Source organism: Gallinula chloropus (assembly GCF_964237585.1).
Source record: "Gallinula chloropus genome assembly, chromosome: 2".
In the NCBI taxonomy this organism is placed as follows: Eukaryota; Metazoa; Chordata; class Aves; order Gruiformes; family Rallidae; genus Gallinula; species Gallinula chloropus.
The window spans coordinates 77,219,507-77,230,337 of NC_140086.1; the positions used below are offsets into that span (position 1 = coordinate 77,219,507).

The 10,831-nt window shown below is 43.6% G+C and overlaps 1 protein-coding gene across 1 annotated transcript; it reads left to right on the forward strand.

Moving 5' to 3' along the window:
- The first annotated feature begins 12 nt into the window (after positions 1-12).
- Positions 13-7,847, forward strand: CCT5 (chaperonin containing TCP1 subunit 5). The gene is made up of 11 exons (XM_084260835.1): positions 13-168; positions 950-1,010; positions 1,104-1,268; positions 1,780-1,978; positions 2,721-2,913; positions 3,809-3,958; positions 4,189-4,308; positions 4,714-4,899; positions 5,918-6,055; positions 6,442-6,622; positions 7,570-7,847. Exons 1-11 carry the CDS (start codon positions 64-66, stop codon positions 7,695-7,697), a joined length of 1,626 nt encoding a protein of 541 aa, XP_084116961.1. The 5' UTR covers positions 13-63; the 3' UTR covers positions 7,698-7,847.
- The last annotated feature ends 2,984 nt before the right edge of the window (positions 7,848-10,831 follow it).

Here is a 10,831-nt window from a genome sequence, read left to right on the forward strand (position 1 = left end):
GGACGCGGTGGGCGGGGCCGTATCCGGCTCGTGCTTGCTTGGTGGGTGCGAGCGGCAGCAGCCATGTCGGCCATGGGGACTCTGGCGTTTGATGAGTATGGGCGCCCCTTCCTCATCCTCAAGGACCAAGAGCGCAAGACGCGCCTCATGGGGCTTGAGGCGCTCAAGGTGAGCGAGCGGGGGGTCGCCGGGGCTGCCGGTCCGCCCGCGGGCCCTCGCTCTGGCGGGCCGCGCCGCGCCATGCTGCCGTTAGGGGCGGGGAGTGGGTCCCGCCAGGCCGCGGCGGGAGGACGGAGCCTGTGCGGCCGGGGTGGTCCTGCGCTGGCTTTCCGCCCCGTGTCAGGCGCGGGGCGCCTCGGGCCGGGTCTGGGCCCGCGCATGGGGGGGGTTGGCGAGAGAAGGTGTCGCCCGCGGGGCTGGGAATCCGCCCCCCGCGGCGTGCGGGCGGTGAGGCCGCCATGGCGCGGGGCCGCTCCCGAGTCCCTTGGCTTCGGGGAGGGTTCCCCTGTAGGTGCGGCGCGCCCCTCCCGCAGCCCCCTCCCGACGCCCCGGCGTTGTTCCCAAGAAAGGCAATACGTGCCTCGGCGAGCAGGCAGCCTTTTGTGAGTGCGTGTGGTAGAAACGCTGATGGAAGGAGCGGAGCGCGAGTATACCGGCCCCCTGGTTCAGCCTGTCTCGCTTCTGCTGCTTACCTGCCAGACCCTCCGGGCTGTCGCTTGAGCCGCTCTGCCTTTGCGTGCCTTAGCGGTGCACGTACAAGCCGTGCAATAAGCAGCACGGGAGGTGTTTCTGGCATAAAAAACCGCACGTGTTAAATTTTTTCCGTTATAATTGCCTGTTGCCAGTTAAATTACGATATTTATGCTAACCTTCCCCCCTCCCTGTATTAGCTTAATATGGTTTTAGGATGAATGATAATGATTTAACTTCTTTTTCCTTTGGTTTATAGTCTCACATAATGGCAGCAAAGGCTGTGGCAAGTACTCTGAGAACATCCCTCGGGCCCAATGGTAATAAGTCGCTTTAATGGTTCTTTCTCAGTAATTGGTTTGTTGGATTTTCTGTGTTTTACTTAATGGTTCAAACGCATTATATTTTTTTAGGCATGGATAAAATGATGGTGGACAAAGATGGTGAGGTGACTGTGACAAATGATGGTGCTACCATCCTGAATATGATGGATGTGGATCACCAGATTGCCAAACTTATGGTGGAGCTGTCTAAATCTCAAGATGATGAGATTGGAGATGGAACTACTGGAGTCGTTGGTAATAAAAGATTTCAAATTTAATTTAGCTTTCCCAACTTTAAAATCAAGCTTCTTCAGCTAATAAACAAAAAAAAAAGTGAAGTAACAGCAGCTTTTCTGTAGCATGTTTTTAGAGTATCTACTGCTTCAGTATCATTGTCAGTTCTTAAATTAGAAAGGTGCTTTAATCAGAAAGATGGTTTCGTGTCTTTTCTAAATGTGGTTACATTTTAAGTTAGTGTTGAGAGTCCTATTTGTACTTTCAAAATTTTTTTGCATCATTTCCTTTCATAATCTTCTGTCTGCCCTGCCTCAGTGCCCGTGCCTCTCTTGTCTAACAACACCGTTTTCCTTCTGAGCATAGCAAGCGGGGGATTGTTTTGGGATATTTTGTCATTTCAGATGCCTTGAACTCTTAAAATTACAAGAAAAAAATTCAGAAGGTGAATGTTTAATCTACTCATAATGTGTTGGCAATGATGCTTTAATCTGTGGAAGAGTAAACATTGTTTTAAAATTTTGTTTTATAGTTCTGGCTGGAGCGTTGCTGGAACAGGCTGAGCAGTTACTGGATCGTGGTATTCACCCCATCAGAATAGCAGACGGTTACGAGCAGGCAGCCCGCATTGCTATTGAGCATCTAGACAAAATCAGTGATAGCTTTCCAGTTGATCCACAGAACATTGAACCTCTGATCCAGACAGCAAAGACAACATTAGGCTCTAAAGTGTAAGTCAGACAATTCACAACATTTCACTTGCTCTTGAAAAAACTTCGTGTTGAAAGGAGAAAGCCTGGTGTTTTGATGTATTATTACATCATTTTGTGTTTTCGGAGTGGCTGCCAAAGGCTTTTTTATGTTTCACTTTAGCCAGTTTCTCAATGGACTCATGTTCCAGGACAAGAAACTGAATCCTTTTTCTCTAAAGGGTCAATTCCGTGAGGTTAAATAGCTGCAAAATCAATTTCATTCTAACCTGTTCCAGGTTTCTTCATCACAGCAAATTCCAATAGTAATGCAAATATTGTAACTATTTATATGTTTCAGAGGTTTGGTTTGGGGTTGGATTTTTTCCAAAAAAAGAAATTTTTTTTTTTTTTTTGTAGGGTAGTTCCATAACTGTATTTTTCATGACAGGTTCTGTATGTAGCATGTATCAGCCATCATAAGGGCTTCCTTTGCAGAGGTGTCTTAAAAGTGTTTTCTGTGACTTGAACGTTTCTTAGTAGTTAATCCTTCTCACTTGTGGACTGTGTCTGCAAAGGCTACTTGTTGTGTTGTGTGTTGTGTTTTCTGCCATATTTAGCATCTTTTATTTCTGTGAGCAAACAAGCAGGGCCCCTCTCTTAATGGACCATACGAAAGCTGTTAGCTATAGCGATGCTTGCTTCTGTTTGTGTGATAGAATTACTTTTTCCTTCCACAGTGTGGAGATGTAATGCGATTTCCTTGTCTTTTTCTTAACCCCAGAGTTAATCGCTGTCACAGGCAAATGGCAGAAATTGCTGTCAATGCCATTCTGACAGTAGCTGACATGGAACGTAAGGATGTTGACTTTGAACTCATCAAAGTACAAGGCAAAGTGGGAGGCAGGCTGGAAGATACCCAGTTGGTTAAAGGAGTGATTGTCGATAAAGATTTCAGTCATCCCCAGATGCCTAAAGTAAGTGATGTCCCTGTGTGTGTCTCTTGTCTGTAATGGCTTAAACACGATTGTCTAGCCCATTCCAAATTCGGTCCTAGTATTGAAACAGTGTTGTAATTTGGCTCAGATTTTCACCCATGTATCAACAGAAGGAGGGGAGAGGAGCATTTCCTTTATGTTGGAAGAGACCAAGTTAGACTTTGCCAGTGTCTTGATAAACTGAGACACAACGGGGCGTGGGAGGATTACTGTAGAACTGAGAGGGGAAAGTTGCAGAGTTCCATGTTGAAGCAGAAATAACCATCCATAGTGTGTAATACACTTAATGTAGCTCAGGCATTGAGAAGTGCTACTTAGCTTTGTGAGTTGCCATGTTGTCCTGTTTGGAACACCCTGGAAGCTGTCTTTTTGCTATATTTTGTGTAAGGAAAGTATGCAAGTCTTTCTGTGGTGTACTTCAAGAAAGATGTAGGCAACTCTTTTTTTTTTTTTTTTCCTAGACTAAAATATTTTTCTAGTAGGTGACATCGTTCATCCCATAAAAAGGAAGGCCAGTGAAAAGTGTTGTGTAGTACATTACAGGTGACCGTGTGGATTAGTATGTGTTATTCCCAGTGGTCACCGTGGATAGGGCAAGTAATGATCTCATTGAGGTTTTTTCTCTTTTCTTAAACATTAAAAGGACACTGGTAAAGATTAAGGGCGTAAATAGTCTCTTTTGAATGTCTGGAATTTGTTCTAAATGGGTTATAGATACTTCAGATGGAATTATTTGAGTGTAGTTTTAAGTCAGATCATCTTCAAGTTTCTTCCTGTCTGTGCGTTTAAAGATATGCCTGTCTTTGCAAATACAAGAGTGAGGTGTTGCTGAGGTCAAGACTCAACTTTGGATTTTTTTGTTTGAATTGTGCAGGAGCTTAAAGATGCTAAGATTGCAATCCTTACTTGTCCGTTCGAACCACCTAAGCCTAAGACCAAGCATAAGCTTGATGTCACATCTGTGGAAGATTACAAGGCACTGCAGAAATATGAAAAGGAGAAGTTTGAAGAGATGGTGAAACAGGTAGTCTTTAAGATCATTTATCTGTTTTCTGTCTTGCATAGGTTTTACACAGAATAGCATAGGCTATAGATTTATTTCTGGAATTGAGTTAATAGTCCTGATAGGAGGCAATTTTAAGGCTAAAAGTAAAAGTTATGTTTATGTAAGAAAGAGATACCACCCCGGTTTGAAATGAAGAGATTGTTTTTCATTCCTGTGATCAGAAAATTGATGTTGTGTGTTGCTTTCAGATAAAAGACACTGGTGCAAACCTTGCTATTTGCCAGTGGGGTTTTGATGATGAGGCAAATCACTTGCTGCTCCAGAACGAGCTGCCTGCTGTTCGTTGGGTTGGTGGACCTGAAATAGAAGTAAGCAAAATCTTCTAAAATTGGGCTTCATACCTGTTCTCCAAACATTTGTTAAGTAGTATGCTGTACTCATTACAAGCTCTGGGTAGACCTGTGTCATCAGGTGTATGGGTAGGTAGTGGAGAAGAATCATTGGGGGTCTGGGGGAAGACCTTGCAATGAATGGGATTATGGTTTATAATTGGAGTGCATGAACATTTCTTGTGGGTTTGGGGTTGTTTTGTGGCTAGGAACATTTCTGCTCTAGTTTGCAGAGTATTTCAGGCATCACCTGAAATACTTTGATGTGATGAGATGATAACCAATTGGAGTAGGCATTGGACAGATTCTCTTCCACTAGTTTTATGTCACACAAAATGTAATGGAAAAGTCTTCTGAGAATAATGGGTGGTTGTTTGACTCCAGCTAATCGCCATCGCAACCGGAGGACGCATCGTTCCTCGCTTCTGCGAACTCACGGCGGAGAAGCTGGGCTTTGCGGGCGTTGTGCGAGAGATGTCCTTCGGAACAACCAAGGACAGGATGCTCGTCATTGAACAGTGTCAGAATTCCAGAGCTGTCACCATTTTCATCAGAGGAGGAAATAAAATGGTGAGACCCTTAGTGTGGTACGAGTCTTCGATACATAAGCTGCAGGATGGGCAGTTTCTTTCAAAAGGATGTTAGCTGCTCTGCTTCTGGCTAATGTTTCCTCGCAGTGTGGACAAATATAGGCAAGGAGAGAGTGTTATAGGCAGCTGTGACTTACGTGTTAGCTTTGTGTCCTGAGTTTTTGAACAAAGATGTTGTTTTCTCACTGCTAGACCATATGATTCATAAGTATAGAAATAATGTTACCTGTGTTTGTTCTGACTGGGATTTTTGGTTGGTTTGGTTTGGGTTTTTTTCTCATGGGAGGGTCATTTTTATGATGAAAGACATGTTAGCATTTTTGAAAGATCTGGTTTTATTGTAGACCTTGGTATGTCACTTCTGGTTCAGTCCAGTTTAAAAAAGAACTAAAAAAAAACCCAGACAGAAAATTCCCCTGCACACGCAGAATGAGAACATTTGAAACACTCCTGTACTTAACCTGCTTCTTGGTTGCACTCTTAGTGTTAAATCATGTTTAGTATAGCTCAAGTCCTGCTTGGAATGAAAAGTGTTAGGGGAAAGAAGAACATAACCCCCCAGTCTGAACTGTTCTTTCGTGAAAGCAAAAACAGTGCTTTAAATGTTAGCGTAATTTGTTAAACACAACATCTGTTGAAGTTGGGAATTGACACAGATTGCAGTCTGAAGATAATGTTGGCATTTAAATTTAAATGTTTCGTGTCCCAGAAGTATGCAAGATTGAAAACCTTATCATGTCATTTTAATTTATACATTTAACTGGTAACATTGAAAAGGTGTGCATTTTTCATTATTATTTATTCTTTCTCTGCCACTGGGTGTCTAGCATTTTACATTTTGAGATAGTACAGCAGAGCTGCATTAGAGCCATGAAAAGGTCCTACGGTTCACTTGCAGTTTCCATTTCTGTAATAAGTACTACATCTTCATAGCACTCAGTTTTGTATGTAGTAAACTAATAGAATTTATTTTATCAATTGTTATTTTATCATTCTAGATTATTGAAGAAGCGAAGCGATCTCTTCATGATGCTTTGTGTGTAATCCGGAACCTTGTTCGTGACAATCGTATTGTCTATGGCGGTGGTGCAGCTGAAATTTCTTGTGCCTTGGCAGTCAGCGAAGCTGCAGATAGGGTAAGAAAGGAACAGTTACAACTGTCTTTAATTTATGAAGGGAAAATAAGGATTAATTCAATCTTGAAAGATTTTCGAAAAATAAAAACCTTCAGAGAGTGCATATTATAGAACTTCCTGACAGTCACTCATATAACCAATGTTTAAAGTTTTACTTCCCTTCTCTGTCACAAGTTAATAATACCTTGCTTTTTTCTACAGTAAGAGCAGTTTAAAATTGTTTTTAATTTGCAAGTAGTTATCATCCAGAAATACTCATTAGGTCACTGAGATTCATATTCCCAAGAAAATCTGCACGTCCTGTATATTTTAGAGCTAGTGTGAAAATCTGCTTTTGCTGACGTTGGAGTCAGTAGCTGTATGAATTTGAGTTTCCTTTCCCATAGTGCCCATCTCTGGAACAGTATGCCATGAGAGCTTTTGCAGATGCCCTGGAGGTGATCCCCATGGCGCTCTCGGAGAACAGTGGTATGAATCCGATACAGACGATGACTGAAGTGCGGGCGAGGCAAGTGAAAGAGAACAACCCTGCCCTCGGCATCGATTGTTTGCAGAAAGGAACAAACGGTAAGAACTGCAGCCTGGAGAAGGAGAAGCATAACAGGGAGTTCTTTCTCAGAAGATCAAAACACTATTTTGCCTGTCAGCCTGGGTTTTTTATTTGTTTTGTGTATGTGTGCATTGCTCCAGTTACTAAACGCTTGCCCCATGTCATAATGAATGGGACTGCAGGTGGAGGGTTAAATGCATGTCTACCAGGTAGAAAATGTATAATTTCTTGTAAACTTTGATTTGGTGGAAAGATTAGTTGAGGATGTTGGCTGATGTTGTGATGTGGGGATAAAAGCCACTCACTATGAGGCAAGATCGGGCTCTGTTTTAAATCCTGCCGTTTTAGTGAACCAGTTTGTAGGGCTGCTATGTAAACAAACAGGTGTTTTGAGAAAGAGCTTGGGAAGATGGAAACAAAAGGTCAGAAATACCTTCAGGTAGCGTTGCTCACACCAGTACATACACATCTATAGACCTGTAGTGAGCATGTGAAGACATAAGAAACTTAGTTTTATCTGGACATACACTGTTGGCACCGTTTTTCTGTTGCTTTTTTCAGAAAAGGTTGTAGTAAACTTTGGAACACAACGTAAAGCACTGTGTATATTTGAATGCATAATTTTTCTTGAGTAGGTGTTTCTGCTTTATAGCATTTAAACTTCTGTAGTAGTTGCTTGGCCCCTGGGATGCTTACAGTATTTGTATGCAGCAACTGTACTCTTCAAAATACAATGTAGAAAGGGGAAATGCTACAGTTGGGAAAAGACTTTGGATCTCAATGTTCTAAGATGTTTGGTAAGAACCCAGGTGTAAAATGCTAGATCGTACAAATTGTCAAGTCTGGTGGCCAAGAGTAATAATTTTTAAATGCTCTTTAAAATGACATGTACCTTACTGCATCAGGTTAAATCTTATATCAAGATTTGAGGAGCCTGTCTAATTCTTCTGCTTCTTCTTGGCAGATATGAAGCAGCAACATGTTATAGAAACCTTGATTGGCAAGAAACAGCAGATTTCTCTGGCGACTCAGGTTGTTAGAATGATTCTGAAGATCGATGATATCCGTAGGCCTGGAGAATCTGAAGAGTGAAGGTTGAAAAGAAACATTAAGGGGGCCACAGCAGTAGCGAAGACGGTAGTATTCTCATGCTTCATCTTCAGCTATTTATTTTGGACACTTCGTGTTTCAGATACTGTAATGGCTAATTGTTGGAAATAAAACACAATTTAGCACTGATGGTTTCAAGACTTGTTTCAGAGGTGTCTTTGCATCTTTCCTTAGAGAGGGGTGAACATTCATAGAAAACAGCTCTTGAATGTGTAGGAAGAAACAGATAACACAGTAATAAAATTCCGTGGGTCCTGTTCCATTGCTGCTGCAGCTCACCCCATTAGCTGCCTGTGAGCAAAGGCCACTGATCCTCCTCGTAAGAGGTTCATCACTCTGGTCAAGCGAGCAGAAAATGACAGTGGCCTGCAGTAATTCTTGAATGCTAATTATATTGGGGTGAAGTTTTTGTCTGTAAAGGATCTGCATTTCATCCTTCCACTCGTTTCCATTTTTTTTCCTGTAAGTGTGTTCCTGACTTAGGTGCAAGGAGGGTAGAAACATTCAGCCAAGGGGGGATTTTTTTCCTAAACCTTTGTCTCTGCTACTGCAATTGAATGCACTTGGATTTAAGTCCCAAGTATCGTTTTAGAATGGTAGAGTAAAATTTACTAGTAAGGTGCCTTGTGTGTGATGTTACTGACATTACTGACATGACTTGCAGTACAGTACAGAGAAAACTTTATTTTACTGGCCACTGTTAGGTAGCAGGTCCTGTTCTGATTGTTAGTTGCTGTGATTATGCATGAGTGTCAACAGAGGAAGAAAGGTAGAAATAACAAGTTTGACTTTATTATAACCAATCCTCGAGCTCCACTCCATAAAGCATATTTCCTGGACAGTTTGAGTAAGAATCCAGCAAAGCTTTTATGTCTGGTGTTAAAAAATGAGTGCTGGGTGTTCCATTGTTACTGTTCTGCCTTTTCCCCAATTAACCTCATTTACATGCAGTTCAGTGGACAACAACCCTTCATCAGTTTTACTGCTGCTGAAGTCTGGCATTCTGAAGTGATTCACGGCTGTAATTGTGAGTCTAAAATTGCATAACAACACTGGCTCACCTGGAGCCATCCCTTATTTTCTTCAGTATTAAAATAAAACAATTGCAGCTAGAGCTTCAAAGGGGAATAATTTAGTTGTGCTAATGTACCCATTCCACCTCGCCCTGGAGTTGTATAGGTGATAGAAGTGAGAAAACAGTCACTGTCTTGTGAGTTTTTACCATCAACTCCTGTCCCCAGTTGTGGTTCAACCCCAGCAGCAGCCAAGCCCCACTTGCTCACTCCTCCCCAGTGGGGTGAGGGAGAAAACTCTTGGGCTGAGCTGAAGGCAGTTTAACAGGGAAAGCAAAAGCTGCACACATGAGCAAAGGAAAGCAAGGAACTCTTTCACTGCTTCCCCTGGGGCCGAGCAGGTGTTCAGCCATCTGGAAAGCAGGGCTGCATCACGCATAACCACTACCTGTGAGGGCAAATGCCATCACTCAGAAATCTTCCCCCCTCTCCTCCAGCTGCTTCTTCTCTCAGCTTTGTATGCTGGGTGTGATGTCACATGATATGCAATATCCCTAGGGTTGGTTGGAGTCAGCTGTGCTGTGTCCCCTCCCAGCTCCTCATACACCCACAGCCTAGTTGCTGGGGCAGGGACAGCGCAGAGAAGCAGAGGCAGTTCGGCTGCTTAACTCCATCCCAGCCAGAGCCAGTGTACCAGTCCTGCCTGTACCTGTGAACCCCGTTACCAAATCGTTTCAAAGCTTCACCTATCAACCCTTCTTTGGTTACATTTTCTTTTGGCACCAGTTAGAAATTGTGATGCCTTTAAAATGTGAGGTGCCATCAAGAAACTGGCAGTACCACACCCCGCTTGCACTGCTCTGCTTTTGGATGTGCTGATGGGAGGAGAGAGGGTTCTGAGCAGGCAGGGAGGTGAGGCGGGGTGAGGGCTGTGGCTGTGCTCTGCAGCTGGTGTGTGGTTGGTTCACAGCAGCCTGGAGCTTACAGTCAGTAGCACTGGGCAGAGGTTCAGCATGATGTGGTAGTTTCTAAGCACCTGTGAGCTGGGACCTGGTCAGAATTAGGTGGTGGTCTGCAGGTTTCTTTTTTCTTCCTTCCAAGGGCAGGTTTTGACAGTAAGTCGTTGCCCAATTCAGAAGCCTCTAGGAACACAGGACTATTTATATTAAAGTTTATAATTATCTTAAGCAGGGAATCAGCCAGCCCCTTTTCAGTGTCTGTGGAGACAGGACAAGGGGCAATGGCTGCAAGTTGGAGCACAGGAAGTTCTGCACCAACATGCAGAAAAACTTTTTCACAGTGAGGGTGACAGAGCCCTGGGACAGGCTGCCCAGGGAGGTGGTGGAGTCTCCTTCTCTGGAGATATTCAAGACCCATCTGGACGCCTATCTGAGTGATATGTCCTAGGGAGCTGCTTTGGCAGAGGGGTTGGACCCAATGATCTCTTGAGGTCCCTTCCAACCCCTGCAATTCTATGATTCTATGATTCTATGATTTTAAAAATTGTGAATTCATGTGTTTCTTTCTGACCTGACTTACAGAAATAAAGGGTTTGTGCTCTGTATATAAATACTTCGGTAAAATTGGAAGAAAAGGAAGTTGAGTTTTAGGGGCTTGCCCTTCTGCTCTTCAGCATAACAGAGGTATAGCGTTGGCATTGTCAGTAATTGTTGCGCAGAGGTGACTGGAGGCCAAACGACTGATCACAGCACGTGACATGCAACTGGAAGTGTGGAGCCAAACGAATTGCTTTGGTGAGGCCGCACCTCGAGTGCTGTGTCCAGTTCTGGGCTCCTTAACATAAGAAGGACATTGAGGTTCTCGAGTGAGTCCAGAGAAGAACTATGAGGCATCCAGAGAAGGGCAACCAGGCTGGTGAAGGGGCTGGAGGGCAAATCATATAAGGAGTGGCTGAGGGAGCTGGGGCTGTTTAGCTTGGAGAAGAGGAGGCTGAGGGGAGACCTTATCACCACCTACAGCTACCTGAAGGGAGGTTGTAGAGAGGTGGGTGATGGGCTCTTCAGCCAGGTGACAGGAGATAGGACAAGGGGAAATGGCACTAAGCTGTGCCAGGGCAGGGTCAGATTAGATTTTAGAAAAAAA

Excerpts from the sequence above, each read along its gene's own strand:
- CCT5 (XM_084260835.1), top strand. The coding sequence starts at position 64 with ATGTCGGCCATGGGGACTCTGGCGTTTGATGAGTATGGGCGCCCCTTC. Across the intron at positions 6,056-6,441 it reads TCAGCGAAGCTGCAGATAGG|TGCCCATCTCTGGAACAGTA; the intron begins GTAAGAAAGGAA and ends CCTTTCCCATAG. Across the intron at positions 6,623-7,569 it reads TTTGCAGAAAGGAACAAACG|ATATGAAGCAGCAACATGTT; the intron begins GTAAGAACTGCA and ends TCTTCTTGGCAG.